The 16506-nt window shown below is 39.2% G+C and overlaps 1 protein-coding gene across 1 annotated transcript in view; it reads left to right on the top strand.

The window, feature by feature from the left end:
* Positions 1–16506, top strand: part of TTN1 (ARM repeat superfamily protein) — a 370146-nt gene that overhangs the window by 32346 nt on the left and 321294 nt on the right. Inside the window, exons 3-4 of the mRNA XM_089403008.1 lie at positions 7841–7943; positions 8967–9143. Coding sequence (XP_089259134.1) covers positions 7841–7943; positions 8967–9143 — 280 coding nt within the window. The remainder of the gene's footprint in view (positions 1–7840; positions 7944–8966; positions 9144–16506) is intronic.

Raw genomic sequence — 16506 nt, 5'->3', positions numbered from 1 at the left:
CTGCTAGGGTTTCTAGTTCGGATTTATGCATAAAATCATAATTTGATTGCATGTGGGTGTCTCATATTTTAGGCATAACCTATATAAATTGTCTACAAGAAAAATATAGCATAGGACATGGTCTGATATACCTTTAAGGGGTTGGCATCATCCCTTTATTTTGCTATTTATGCATATCTAACAACCATAAAACAATTTACCCTAGTTTAATCCTAACCTCTATTTGAAGGTTTTGTCCTATTCTTGTTGAGTATCATTTTAAAGCCTTTTCTAAGGCTACTATATGGCATTGAATGCCATATTATTGAAGATCGTCCAAACCCTAACGTGTAGCGGCTCATCTAGTGGTCTAGATTTAGAGTACTTGAACCATAACATAGAAAACCTGGGTCATCTTTGGTCTTGCCAATACTCTATCCAACTTTATACCTTCAAAAACTTATCACCTTGAGCCCTAGTATTAGAGTATCCTCATATCTGATTTAGGGAAGCCTCCCTTTTGGTTTAAATCCCACTAAAGAGCAATAGGAAGGTTGCTGAGGTGACAATGGCAACCCTTCCTCTTTGTTGCCATAAGGTTTGGCCCCTTGCCTAGTGAGGCTTTGTACTGGGCCTGATAGATTTTGCAGCAATAGGGCCCATCCCTGTCTTATGAACTCCTATGAAAATCGATGAATTTTGGCTCTCACTCTTAAAGGCAAGGTGCATCTTTGGCTTTGTCATGAAGGGAGATTTGTAGGTTTTTGGTGTGAGCATTGTAGTCGTAGAGAAGAATACAAATAATATATTTAAGGAAAAAGAGATATAAGTTTATAAACTTGAGAAAATCTATGGGAAAAATAGAAAGAGTATTTCAACATTTGAATGGGAGACTAAATGAGTGTTATATGACAATCAACATGTATTTTGAGTAAAACATTAATTTCTAAAGTAAGACCATATCACATATATTTTAACTTTTATTATATAAATATTTTAATCTTTATTATATAAATATTTTAAATTTTGAAATTTTATAGCTCTCAAATTTAATGTCGAATTTTATTGTCTATTTTTTCTTGTCAAATTTTTGTCGAACTTGAAGGTCATTGACCTTGAACACGAACTTGAACCAGGTGACTTGGACCCTCACATCCTCTTATTGGAGCAAAACGACCCCTCTATAAAGGATATTCGAAGAAATCTATACTATTAATTTTCAACCATCAAATTGACCCAAGAAGACAAGGAAAGATGAGGAATCACACATTAAAATACCCCTTAACTTCGTCATCCCAATATATCTTCAACGATACTTGGAGGGGATCTCCCACAACCAGTGTTTAAAAAAATGGTTGAATTGGACTTTGACTTGGTCGAGTTGAGTGAGTCAACCATCATTCATATTGACTTGGCCTCCTAAATGGTTTGGGGATCAGTTTGGTACCAAATTGGTCGAGTTGATGTATGATGTGATTGGTTTGGAACCAAACTGGTCTAACTCGGTTGAGTCGATTCAATTTGGCACCCTACAAGCTATAGCACATAGTTTGAAGATATTTTTTGTTTTGTTTATAGATTTATACCTAAAACATAAATTCTATCACCCTAATCCCTAAATACACATTATATAGAGAACCTTCTCCCCCTCATTTCTCTATTTGTGTCACGACACTGTAGTTGCAAATGTGCTTGAGGAGCCCGTCGAGTCCAAGGACTCCAATCCAGTTCTTGTAGTTCATGTTGAGGATCCCACTCCCAACAATGTTGATGAGTTTGATGATTGATCGTGTTTATTAGTGATATGTAGTAGGCTAGTAGCTTGTGGCATCACACAGGTTGTTTTTCTGACTCTAGAGGCCATTTAGACCCTTTTTGATTATGTCTTTTGTTTCAGATATGTATTACACTCGGTGCCATTTTGATATATGCACCCTTACATGGGATATACATTAACAAACTTTGCATATTTTGTCTCTAATGGTTTGGAATATTTAAAATACATTTTTTTGTTAAAAATTTATGTATTTTTCAGCAAATTGAGTCATAAAAATCAAAATAGTTTGATTTGAAGCTAAGTTTGAGTTGACTCTCGATTGATTTTGAGTTCGAGTCCTAGTTGTATAACATTGGCCACAACTCCATCCATGTCTCTAGCAAATGAATTTCTCCAATATTTACAGGTCTCCATCTTATCAAATTAAGGTTTGGTCTCTAGACCTTCTGTTAAATCTCCTAATACTAGACCAAATTTATTTTCTCATAGTAATTATTTATTCCTAACAATTTATTTAATTGACAAAATAAACTCTGAATTACCGAAAAATAAAATCACTGGTATTTTAACCTCTAGAAATATATGTAGCTGAAATAAAAAGTCAGAGAGATCACTCACACATTACAACAGATAAATAATTCACCCACAACAATTCTTCGTCATTTAATCATCTCGTAAGTCAGGGTTTTTGACCCACAGAGAATTACAAGGAAAGATACAATAACTGGAACTTGTAAATCAACCCCCGCTAGATGAATTCGGCCATTTGGAAATCGGCCTTTGAAGGAATTCGACTTGAAGAAATTTGGCCCAATCAATCTGTTGGAAAATCGACCCTACACCTTCCTAACGAGTTGCCATTGCACTTCAGGAAATTCAACCTCTAGCAAATCGACTTCTCCAATTAAATCAACCTCCCTCTCTTCAGCAACTCGGCCCTGCAATCTCCACAACTCTACCTCCTAGATTCACCCTCGAATCCCCCTGTAGTCTTCCTCCTCTACGCTTTAGTCTACTGAGCCTCTTGCACTATAGAAAATCGCTTTCTCTTGTTGTATCTCCTCTCTTGTGTCTTCAACTCTTCGCTAGGCTTCTTTTATAATCTTCATTAAGCCTATATCCCTAACCCTAATCTCCCTTCTAGAAGATCTTGGAGATCAATGGTTGAGATCATTTTTAGGTCACTTAAAACAATAAAATTATTTATCGTTAGAAAATGACTTAGTAGTCCACAATAATTAATTGACTTTAATAATTGTACTATTCCTAAGTTAGACTTATGAAAGAAGACATAAATCACTTACTCCACCAAGAAAGCACCTAAAGAAGCAATAAATCATCTTCTACATGCTAAGACACCAAGCCTATGTAGAAGACCTTTGAAGCTACCATAAGCTTCAACACCTTCATGTGATTTAGGGCCTCTTGAACTTAAGCGCACCACTTGTAGAATCCTCATGAACCCTAAATAACCCTTGGAGCAAAACGACCCTTCTACAAAGGTTATTTGAACAAATATATACTGTTAATTTTCAAGCATCAAATTGACCCAAGAAGACAAAGAAAGATGAGGAATCACACATTAAAATACCCCTTAACTTCGTCATCCCAATATATCTTCAACGATGCTTGGAGGGGATCTCCCACAACTAGTGTTTTAAAAAATGGTTGACTTGGACTTTGACTTGGTCGAGTTGAGTGAGTCAACCATCATTCATATTGACTTGGCCTCCTAAATGGTTTGGGGACCAGTTTGGCAACAAATTGGTCGAGTTGATGTATGATGTGATTGGTTTGGAACCAAATTGGTCTAACTCGGTTGAGTCGATTCAATTTGGCACCCTACAAGCTATAACACATGGTTTGAAGATATTTTTTTGTTTATAAATTTATACCTAAAACCCTAATCCCTAAATACACATTATATAGAGAACCTTGTCCCCCTCATTTCGCTATTTGTGTCACGACACTGTAGTTGCAAATGTACTTGAGGAGCCTGTCGAGTCCAAGGACTCCAATCTAGTTCTTGTAGTTCATGTTGAGGATCCCACTCCCAGCAATGTTGATGAGTTTGATGATTGATCGTGTTTATTAGCGATATGTATTAGGCCAGTAGCTTGTGGCATCACACATGTTGTTTTTCAGACTCTAGAGGCCATTTAGACCCTTTTTGATTATGTTGTTTGTTTCAAATATGTATTACACTTGGTGCCATTTTGATATATGTACCCTTACATGGTATATACATTACAAACTTTGCATATTTTGTCTCTAATGGTTTGGAATCTTTAAAATACATTTTTTCATTAAAAGATTATGTATTTTTTAGCAAATTGAGTCATAAAAATCAAAATGGTTTGATTCCAAGCTAAGTTTGAGTTGACTCTCGATTGATTTTGAGCTCGAGTCCTAGTTGTAAAACATTTGCCACAACTCCATCCACGTCTCTAGCAAATGAAGTTATCCTCTATTTATAGGTTTCCATCCTCTCAAATTAGCGCTTGGTCTCTTTTAGGGTTTAGAGAGGGAAAATAATAATTTAATCCACTAACAATGCCCTTCCTAGGGCACACCTCCTAGGACCTTCATGTGATTTAGGACCTCTCGAACTCAAGTGCACCACTTGTAGAGTTCTCATGAACCCTAGCACACCACTTCATGAGTGATAATGATGTTCTAACTTGGTCTTCCTTCGGCTTATAGTCCAATTTTGACTTGGGACCTCATTCACTTTTGCATAGTTCTACTTGCTACATATCATCATCCCTATTTCTTTTGAGTATGCATTTGTTCTTTGTATAAGTGCTTGGACCATGTCAACCATGCAACATGGCACTTTCTTATGCATGGACTTTCCTCCAACTACGTAGAACATGCCTAGAAACCAAGTGTCCTTGCCACAAATGTCTCAATGGTGAATTGTGCCTCCAAATGTGTGGAATGCACCTTGGATAATGTGCAATGACCCATAAAGTCACTTCACATTGCTTTTAAAGTCTCTTTCACATCAAACTTCCTTCTTGCTTGGGTTATATTCATGGGAAAGTGGCCACAATGCTAGGGCATTCCTCCATTAGTTCTTTCTCTTCTCACTTGTCATGCCTAATGTCTCCTCCAAGGTAGGGCATTTTGCTCTCCCTATCATCTTTCATGCTTTGGACCTCCATGTGTGGGGTGCCTCCTGCTTTTGTTGTATTTGACCCCTATCTTGCTATAAATCTTGCTTTGGAGTCTAAATAAGGTAGGGTGTTTCTGTTCTAGGACTTTCTTCCTACTCATATCATCCATCAATGTAATGCTGGAGATGCCTCCATCAAGCTATAATTGTTATTGAACTCCAAGGGTCTTCTGTTGTGCTTGGTGAGAGAATAAAGGCCCATGAAAATGCAAAAATGAATCATGCATGAAGGGGTAATAAGATCCAAGTATTGATACTCGAAAGTAATTGGCCAATGCTAATGCATGAGAGATTAGCCATTGGCCAGTGTTGGGACCTGTGTGACCTAAACGTTGGATGTGCCAGGGATACATGCCCTAACCATGATTCTTGACATGTACTATGATTGTTTGACACTCGTGTCATGAGTGTCTAGGTGTCCAATATGAGGACATGCGACACATGGCCTAAAAGGAGAGTGTCATGTCACTTCAAGCACTTCTAGGCCAAATATGGGCTCTATTTTCCTCTAAATTGCCTTATAACGGAAAACTATTTAGTATACGGCTGCATGTCACTTGGCAGGTTACATGACAGTCCTCCCATTGGTTCCTGAATGTAATATTCCTAATTAGCCATGGCTAATTAAAATATTCGATTTTGCTCAATTTTGCCTTCTATAGTTATTTGTAAATAAAAAGATGAGGAAAAGGGGACATAACTCACTTTTAGAATAAAAAGTCACTTCCTAGTAGCACGACGTTGTGACTTAAAAGGGAGCCAAGGGGGCCAAGGGACCATGTAGAGATGGGGCCCACGCAGACACTTGGAGGGACTGCGCAGATGGAAAGGGAACACGTGGCAAGAGGGGATTACATTGGAGGAGGTGAGCCTTGGGATTGCGAGAGGCCAATGCTATAAGGGAGAGAGGAGCCCCTCATTTTGTCATTCGATTATGAGCATTTGAGCTAGTCACTTCGACTTGGAGCACGTTGGCTGTTTAGCATGTCTGCAGCACTGTTTAGTGCACTGAATGTCTCCGTTCGGAGATCTCACCCTTAGCCCCGAGGGACTTCGAGTGCCTACTCATGCAAGGTATTTTCTGCAGTAGTTTTGATCTTTAGCATTGAGGTGGAGCTGAGCATTGGAAGACTGCGCAGTCTTGAGAGAGAGGGACGCAGTTCTTCTGGGAGCAGTTCCGGGTTGAGGATTTGTGGAGGAGTTGAGCTGGGATATTGAGCAAGGGTTCAGCTCTTTCACATTAAAGGGGTTTGGCAGAGTTTCAGGCAGTATTTTGGAGGATTCTACTCAGTGGCAGCATAGGGCCTTGAGGGATTGCGTGATTCCCCAAGGAGGCGATTTTCGGGGGTCGGCCATTTCAGAAAAGCTTTCTGGGTTTTTCTGGGTTTTCTGAGTAGGGGCAGATTCCAGAGTTTCAGCGTTTTCTGAGGAGGGGAACAGCCCCAAATCCTCATTTGATTTCCAGCAGTAGCAGTAGCACGACAGTTTTCCAGCAGCATCCACGCAGAGGCCATTCCTTTGTTATTCTGAGTGTATTTCTTCACTTGCTTGGTGCAAGTCGAGGTGCCATCCTTCTGATCACCTCCTGTACTCATTCCATTACTCAGTATAATAAAATGGCTTAGCATTTCTCGAGTATCTGCTTATATTTCATGCTTATATTATTATATGTTACACCATTGTTATTTTTATCATTTTGAGTTTCCCGGTTATTATATTATTTGTGCGTATTTGGTTGGAGTTTACTGGGGTTTGGGGGAAAATCTCTGAAACGGGATATTACACTGAATCCCAACCTCCTGGATCTTTTGGCCCCCAAAGAGGTTCTTGAGGTTGCAGAAAGCAATGAAAAGGCTGTCACACATACTTTATCTTCTCTGCCTTAAGCCTATATTACCTTGTCTTGCCTAGTCTGTAACAAGCACACAGCATTTTTTAGATTTTCTTTATGGGTTTGAATAAAATTCTTCGACTATTATATTGATCAGAGATATATACATGTTTTAGACATAGAAACAGGCCACAGAAAGCAGTCACCATGAACTGAAAGTCCTTGGATTTTGGACAGCTAGTAACCTCCTAGACCATGAACAAACATGCCATACAGTCTAAAATTCAAGTGCAGCTACCATGAGCTGAAAATCCCTGGAAGTTAGGCAGCTAATTACCTTCTAGAGCATAAGACAGCTAATTACCTTCTAGAGCATAAGCAAAAATACCATACAGGCTAATAATCGTGTACATCCAAATGGAATTTTTGTTTCTTCTCACCAGACTGGAGGGTGACATCTGTAAATATACTACCTTAATCTATCTGTATGCCTAAGCTCACATAAAAGGAGGTTGATTGTAATTCATTATTCAGCATCAAATCTCTCCACTTGCTCAGAACCAATAAAAAACGTAATATGAGTTGAGGCAATTAATGTTGTCTATTTGATCGACCTTAAGTTTATATATGGAGTCTAGCATCTTTGCTATTTACAATAAATCTGTCTTGCAAGTTGTGTTGAGAAGTTACTATATCTTTACTACCTTTTTCTATTTTATTTTCCTTCACTTTCTATTGTCGAGGTGGTTTGTATGCATCTGTACCTTTTAATTTTAGAGCTCTATTTCCAAAGGATTTTATATTTGTTCTGTTGAGTAGGTGTCTTTATTCTGATTTTGAATGCATTCTTAAGATCCCTATTTATATTAGAGTACTGATCTACTTTCAAATGGGACAATTAATATATGCTGATCATGCTATTAGAGATGACCATAAAATGGGCTTCATTACATCTATTTAGAAAATAGTTATTTTGTTGCAATAACAATTATGAGCTACACATTAGCAGTGGAATAAAATAATTGTTCTGGGAAGAATGGATTGAACTGAGATCCTCTTTAAATTTGTTCGTCAGCTTTATACAATGGACACAAGAAGCTTTGTCAACATCCATGGATGGAACTGCTGATATCTTTTTGGTACCTGGCATTACAGAGGCAATGGCAGCTATTTTTAAGGTTTGGAATCTTCAACTATGACTTCATTTTGTATCCTATACAGTAGCAGTTTGTCTTTTCCTGCAGTTATGTTCATTAGGATGGAAATTGATGATCTACGTAGTTCTTTGGGCCTCTACCTTTGCATGAAGAAACTGTGAACATGACGCATCTGGCTGAACACCAAAGGTGCTGATCTGACTGGATCTTTCTTTGGGTTTTATTGAAGTTGGTCTTTTCAAAGCTTGCAAAAGTGATAGGACTATACATTGCAGAATGGTAATTCCTACGGTGGATGTTTTTAGCTCTGTTTACGAAGCTAACATTAGTAATGTTTTTAATAGAAATTTCTGTAGCCCTTTGAAAGTTGAAAAATGCCATTTCCTAAACACTGAAAAGTAATTGAAGATCCACTCATTTACTAAGATAAGTTCAGTCAGGAGTTCGCATTTTAACTTTGTAATATGTATATTATATACTTTGCACTTTGCAACAATCTTTTAATTTGTGTATATATGATATGTAAATGTGTTTATGTGCATAGCTGCAAGCCTATTTACATTCAACATCGATGTATTTTTTTAATAAAGGTTACCGTGTGCAAACAAATAAAACACTTTATACAGTTTGTAGAACATACTTAAGTATCTGATATTGGTTGTAGTCATCCTTTCATATCCCTGTACGCTATGCATACATGCATTCATATACACTTAGGTATCTGATATTGGTTTTAGTCATCCTTTCATATTCCTGTACATTATGCATACATGTATTCATATACACATACATACACTTAGACCTACATATACTGTTTATGTGCATATGCAAGTGCTACCATGCATATAAAGGTAAGCCACTGAAGATGGAAAGATTCTTACTTTAATCCACATTCTTTCTTTAATCCAATGATTGGGCCTCAGTGCAACTCCCAAGTTATCTTGTTCAATCAATTATTGATCAGAAGTCCAGGAATTTATCAATTTACGTTTCTTGGTTATTTTTATTTGGAGACTAAATTTAATACTTTCTTTCATGTGCAAGGTTGGTGGCCGAGATATCTTACTTGATGTGGCATCAACAGTCTGGCAAGAGACCTGTAATCTAATAAAGTCAACAGTTGCTGCTCGAAGTCCACTACTTCGTAAATTGCTGATCAAGTTAACACAGCGTGTTGGGCTAGCATACCTGCCTCAACGAGTTCCTTTGTGGCGCTATGTGGTTAGAAATCTTCACTACACCATTTTGTACCATTCATTTGTCTAAAGAAATGAAATGAAATTTCATACTGTTCATGAGGTCAAGGATCCTATGGAATTTGGAGTAGCAAGATATGATGGCTCAAATGCTACACTGTCAATGTTGATTCTAAAGGAAAAATGGTACATCAGCCTATTTTCTGAAAGCTGAAAGACTACCCTACCAAGAATTATATCTAGTGTTATGGCACATTTTCAAAACACATTATAGATTCATCCAGTTTTGGGGCATGACTTTAAACCATTGTCACTGTACAAATAAACCTTTCATTGAGAAGAAAATGCATCTAATATGACATTCAATATTCAATAAACTTACATCAGGGATTACATCAAGGGGCTAAAGAAATACTAGTGTGCCTCCTTTTCCTGACATAAGCAAAGAGAGCCAACATTTCTGCAGAAAATCAACATGTTTTATAAAGGCAGCTCATTTTAATCTATAAAGAGTACGGTTACCACATGCATACAGATATGCAAAAGAGATAAGACTAAAATACTAAATAATTTAATGGCTATAAAGTCATTCCAACAATAAAGACTCAATGGTGAGCCTACAAAACACGTGTTTATGGTTTACCTCCTGCCTAACGCCACCTGTTACCTTGCCACCACACATTCTCCAAATGCAATACATAAGATTTTGTGGATCATGTATGGGTATGATAGTTGATAGGTCACTTTACTTGGTTATACCTACTAAGACATTCTTAATTAAATCCTAATCTTACTAGTCCTACATCTGTCCCCTTATAAAAATTAGGTGCCCTACTTAATCACTCAGATCTTTCACTTGATTAATGTAGTTGTACTGCAGGCTTTTAAGTTTTGCCTATTGTCTTTGCTGTTGTCCAACTCTGCCATGACTGCAGGTTCTTTGTTTTTTATGCTGTTTGTGATTGTATTGTAGTCATGAAACTGATCTTCTTGAAGGTTTCCTAGGGGTTTTCACTTCTTTTTGTCTTAGCTCATTCTCTTTTCATTCTATCATTGTCATTTGTCTCTTTTATTTGATAACATTTTAGCATCTAGGACTGTTCTATACACTCATATAGTGTAGTTGTTGATTTTTGGTAGCATCGGATGTGCTCTAGTCTTGAAATTTGGAGGAGAGTTTAAGGCACATGAGATCTCCAAGACCCAAAAATCGTTTTGAGAAATTCCACCCGGATGAGGAGTTATTAAAATAATTAATATTTTTAATGGATTCCTAAGTCTAAACTTAGGAAAATAAAATTTTAATGGGTATTAATAAAGATAAGGGTGAAAAGCTTCTAAGAGATGAGGATCAAGTTTGTTTTAATCTTAGTTGTTGATTAGGGACTTAATCTCGATCGTTGATTCGTCAACAGGAAAAGTATAAGAGAAGACTTGAGGATCATTTGGAGATACACTGACAGATACTCAGTATCTCAAGGAAAATCGATTCTCAAGTAGAGGAGATCAATTTCAGAGGGAGAGTTGCAGGGTGGAGGAAGAGGAGGGCATCAACAACAGGCAGTGACAGGGGGGAGGTGATACAGGGACAGTGGGAGACAACGTAGAGAAAGACGCATTTCAAAGGAGAGACGCAGAGCCTATGCAGGCTGACGCAGAGGGACACAGAGCCACTCAGAGCCACGTTGGGCCACGTAGAGTGACGCAGGGGTGACGCAGAAGTGGGAGCAGGGTCTCCAAAGTGTTAGAAGGTCTCAAAGGGAAAGTCTCAGGTGTTTTCTTTCAGTTTCTCTGTAAAATCATTCCTTGTAAAAGCAATTGCTGCTGAAGATTAATAAAACCCTCATTTGTTGCACCGGTTTTCCCACATTGGGGTTTTCCGGGGACAATTGTCCAAAAATAGCTGTGTTGATGTGATTGGTTCTTGTGCATGTATTTTTCTTTGGGGAATTATGTGATAAGTGCAATAGAATTTATTTTAATATTTATTGAAGGGATTTCGTAAATAACTTATTGTGAATAATAAGTAGGTGAAATAAATCAGTTGTTGCAGTAGTAGAATTTCAGTTTAGAATTTTTCACATGGTATTAGAGCAAAGATCTGGAAACAGGAGAGGAAAATCGATTATGGGTCAAGAGCATGATGCAGAGGCATCCACTCAAGGGGACTCGCGCAGATTTCCAGAAGAACGCACAAGGGACATAAATTGCGATTATTCTATGTTAGCTTCTAGATTGGAAGAATAAGTTGCTTGCTTAGCAAGCTCTGCCTCCTCGAAGGTTTGGTATATAGACAGTGGAGCTTCCTGGCATATGATAGGAATTCAAGAATGTTTTTCAGATTATCAGGAAGAAAGAATGAATTTTCAGATCACCATGGGAAATAAGGCAAAGTGTACTCTAGTAGGAAGAGGTACTACAGTTTTTCAAATCGAAACAGGGGAGCGACTTCAAACAACCAATGTGCTGCATGTGCCAAGATTGGGGATGAACTTACTTTCCGTATCTCAACTTCAGAACAAGGGCTATGACATTTTTTTCATTAAGGAGAAAATATATGTCAAACGCCTGAGTTGGAAAAAGAAGGCCCAGATTGGAATCAGAAGTAATAGGTTGTATAGGAAGCAGCTAGAATCACCAATGGGTGGAGAGGCAGTAATGGAGACAAAGATTTGAATGAATTATGGCACAAGAGGATGGGACACTTACAACATGGGGCTCTGAGAATTCTCAGGGAAACAATGTTAGGAGTTCCAGAACTATGTACTGAACGAGATGATGTATGCAACAATGTTTTTAAAACCGGAACCGGTGATCGGAACGGTCCACCTAATGAACCGGTTTACCGACCGGAACGGTCTAACCGGGATTGGTTTGGTCTAAACGAACCGGTTTTAAAAAAATACATTAAATAATTAATTTTTAATGAAACAAAACTATTTTTAAGATGTAAAACCATGATTCCAAGCCAATAGAGACAAAATATGCAAAGTTTGCTCATTTATATACCATGTAAAGGTGAATATATCAAATGGCACCGAGTACAATACATATCATTGACAAAATAGCAAAATACATAAGAAATGAGGCTCTCAATGGCCTATAAAGTCCAAAAACAATGCTGCAAGCTATGAGGCCATTGGCCTACTACAAGTCTACAGTGTACACATGATCAATCATCAAGTTCATCACCACTACTAGACACAGGATCATCATCAGGAGCTACATAGACATCATCTGGTTCAGAGTTTGAGGATGCCTCAGCCTGATTTGCAACCTCAGTGTCAATGCCACCAATGACAATAGAAGTGGACCTAATGGAAGCACGAGTTTGTCGACCTGCATGACTAGTGCCTTCCATTGGTTCTTTGCCTTTCCTTGATGCCGCTATTGATCCTAGTTCTGATGCCACCACATAATCTGCATCATCCCCCGCTAAAGCCATGTCGATATCAAAATCAGCCTCAAACACAGGTTCCGAAGTCTCCTCCACCCATTCTGATGTTGGATCAATATTGTCCAACACAATGGGATCTAGATCAGGACTTTTGCTCATCATTTGGAGCTCCAATTGCATTTATTGTTTACCCCCAAACCGTGAAATCCTGAAAACCATTAAGTCTGCTGAATTTTGAGTGAAATCTAAAATTCTAGTTTCTCCATATGAAATCGAATGAGGTCGAAACCACTCTCAAACATCCTGAGTTATTTCATGGTAATGTTAAAAATTTAAGTAAAAGGATGAAAATGAAAATTAAAGGAAATGTCACTTTTACTTTAGGAATTTAACATTACCATTAATTGCCAACATTGTTAAGGTTGAAACACCCTTAGTTTCCCCCCAAAACCCCTGAAACACAGTGAAAAATATGCTTTTTTAACTTTACGGTGGGCGTGCCTAAAACCGGTCGGTTTACGACAGAATCGGCCGGTTTTCACCGGTTAGGGCAAAAAAAATGGAGAAATGGCCTTTCCAACCGGGTTTTTTGGCCGGTTTAGACCGGCAGCCTTGCTAACCGGCCGGTTAAACCGGTAACCGGTTTTTAAAAACGGTTTTGAAAACACTGGTATGCAGAGGGTGCGCTCTAGGCAAGTCTGCCAATGCAGCTTTTTCCAGAAGTAACAATAGGGCTAAGAGTGTGCTAGGATTGATCAAACATCTGCGGGCCAATGTCCACAAAAGCTTTTAGTGGTGCCGAATACTTCGTCACCTTCATCGATGACCATTCTACGAAGACTTGGATCTACTTTCTAAAAACCAAGGATGAGGTTTTCGGTCGATTCAAAGAGTTCAAGGCTCTAGTAGAGAATCTGACGGGAAAGAAGATAAAAGTGTTGTGCTCAAACAATGGTGGAAAATATGTTGACAAAGACTTCACCGATTTTTGCGTTAAGGAGGGCATCAGAAGAGAGTGGACAACTCCCTACAATCTGAAGCAGAATGGAGTAGCAGAAAGGAAAAACAAGACTATTGTGGAAGCAGCTAGGGCAATGCTGTATGATTAGGATATGCCTAAATTCATGTGGGCAGAAGCATGCAGCACGACATTTTATGTCCAAAACAGGACTCCTCACAGGGCCTTGGTCAAAATCACTTCGGAGAAGGTCTTCACAGAGAAGACCCCTGAAGTCAGTAATTTCAGGATATTTGGGAGTTTAGTGTATTGCCGTATACCCGAAGAGAAGAGAAAGAAATTAGATCAAACTGTTGAGAAAGGATATCTTGTGGGATATAGCGAGAATGCTAAGGCATATAGAGTCTATCTTCCAGGGAGTAGGAAGGTCGTAGTTCGGTGGGATGTAAAGTTCATGGAGGATAGAGCTTTTAGGAAATCCTGCGAAATACCTCCCGAGGAGCAGTGGAAAGACGAGTCATTGGTCAAACCACTTCAACCAACAGAAACTAGTACTAGAAATTCTCTTGAAGACAAAGCTTCAGAACATGAAGAATCTCAGGAAGAGGAAACGCTGATAGATGTGCTTACTACCAGTGGTAGAATGAGCCGGGAACTTCGACAATTTCTACGGGATGCAGAAGACTTCATTGGTTCACCCAGGAATAGTAAAAGAGAGCGAACCAAACAAATACCAGGCCTTAGTAGCTCATGTTGAGGAACCTTCTAGTTTTCAGGAGGCCGTTCAACATCAAGTGTGGGTGGATGATATGGTGGAGGAATATAGCTCTGTAATGGTCAATGATGTCTGAGAAGTGGTACCTAGGCCTTAGGACAAATCTATGGTAGGTTCGAGATGGATCTACAAGGTCAAATATGCTGCAGACGCCAGTGTGGAGAAATACAAAGCCAGGTTTGTGGCTAAGGGGTATGCTCAGAAGGAAGGGATAGACTACAAAGAAACCTTCGCCCCAGTAGCCAGGTATACTTCTATTAGAACCGTGATATCTCTTGCAGCATAGATGGGGTGGGAGATTCATTAGATAGATGTCAAGATGACATTTTTGTACGAGGTAATAGAAGAGGAAGTATACATTGAACAACCAGAAGGTTTTGAGACACATGAGAAGAAATCACATGTATGCAGATTAGAAAAAGCCTTTTATGGGCTTAAATAGGCACCTAGGGCATGGTACAGTTGAATTGATGGCTACTTGTAGAAGATGGGGTTCATCAAGAGTGACGCGGACCCTAATCTCTATTATTTGGTTGTAGAGAATGAGCCTCTAATCCTAGTGTTATATGTGGATGGTCTCCTCCTGACATGATCATCCAGGCTCATCAAAGACTGCAAGAAGAACCTAGCCACAAAATTCGACATGAAGGATTTGGGACAAATGCATTATTTCCTGGGGTTGGAAGTTTGGTAGCAGAAGGGTGAGATCTTCCTTGGACAAGGGAGATATGCTACAAAAATCTTGAAGAGATTCAGGATGCAGGATTGTAGACCTATGGCTACTCCAATGATCACCAACTGGAAGAAGATTGATGCATTAGAAGATAAAGATGTTGATCCCACCTTGTACAGACAACTTATAGGGTCCCTGATGTATCTGGTCAATACCAGGCCAGACATTTGTTACGCTGTCAACACCCTCAGTCAGTTCATGGTGGAACCTAAGAGGGTGCACTGGGCAGCAGCCAAACATGTTCTCAGGTATATACAAGGAACAATCGAGCATGGACTATTGTACACCAGAGGCAATGACATCAGGCTGAGTGGGTTCACTGACGCAGATTGGGCTGGAAGTTCAGTAGATCGGAAAAGTACAACTGGGTACTGTTTCAACATTGGATCAAGAATGACCTCCTGGTGCAGTAGGAAACATAAATCCGTGGCTCTGAGCTCAATTGAAGCAAAATATATGGCAGCTAGCACAGCGTCGTGCGAAGCCATATGGCTTAGGAAATTGCTTGTGAATCTATTCAGGAGAAGGATGGAAGCGACCAGGATCATGTGTGATAATCAGAGTTGCATCAAGCTCTCTGAGAATCCAGTATTTCATGATCGGTTGAAGCACATTGATATCAGGTGTCACTTTGTTAGAGACTGTGTCCAACGAGGGGCAGTACAGTTGAGATACACTCCTACAGGAGAACAGGTGGCAGACATCCTCACCAAGGCTCTAGGAAGAACAAAGTTTGTTTATTTCAGGGAGAAGATGGGGATGGTAAAGAATCCATTTCAGTAGCAGAAATGGATAAGTGTCAGGAGTTGCAGTGTAGCAGTGGCAGTGTTATGGGCAGCATGATGCAGCATGTTGAGAGGGAGTTGCAGTACAGGTGCGGCAGTGGCAGTGTCATGGGCAACAGTACAGGAAGTAGCAGTGCAGGGGATGTGAGGCAGCAGGCCAAGCATCAACACAGGTACCGATGCACAAGATCAATGTGATGTTTCTATAGTGAAACATTGCTAGAGCAGATTCCTCGCTAAGAGGTAGTGTTGATTTTTGGTAGCATCGGATTTGCTCTAGCCTTGAAGTTTGGAAGAGAGGCTAAGGCACATGAGATCTCCAAGACCCAGAAATCATTTTGAGAAATTCCACCCGGATGAGGAGTTATTAAAATAATTAATATTTTTAATGGGTTCCTAAGTCTAAATTTAGGAAAATAAAAATATTAATTGGCATTAATAAAGATAAGGGTGAGAGGCTTCTAAGAGACGAGGATCAAGTCTATTTTAATCTTAGCTATTGATTAGGGATTTAATCTTGACCGTTGATTCGTCAACAAGAAAAGTATAAGAGAAGACTTGAGGATCATTTGGAGATACACCGGCAGATACTCAATATCTCAAGGAAAATCGATTCTCAAGTAGAGGAGATTGATTTCAGAGGGAGAGTTGTAGGGTGGAGGAAGAGGAGGGCATTAGCAGTAGGCAGTGACAAGGGAGGAGGTGACGCAGGGACAGTGGAGACAGAGAAAGACGCAGTC

The sequence above is a fragment of the Pinus tabuliformis genome, chromosome 2_1, assembly GCF_031772625.1.
Source record: "Pinus tabuliformis cultivar Carrire ecotype Pingquan chromosome 2_1, CPIR1, whole genome shotgun sequence".
NCBI lineage: Eukaryota > Viridiplantae > Streptophyta > Pinopsida > Pinales > Pinaceae > Pinus > Pinus tabuliformis.
Note: the sequence above shows the minus strand (reverse complement) of the source record. Positions and strands in the feature narration are given on the sequence as shown.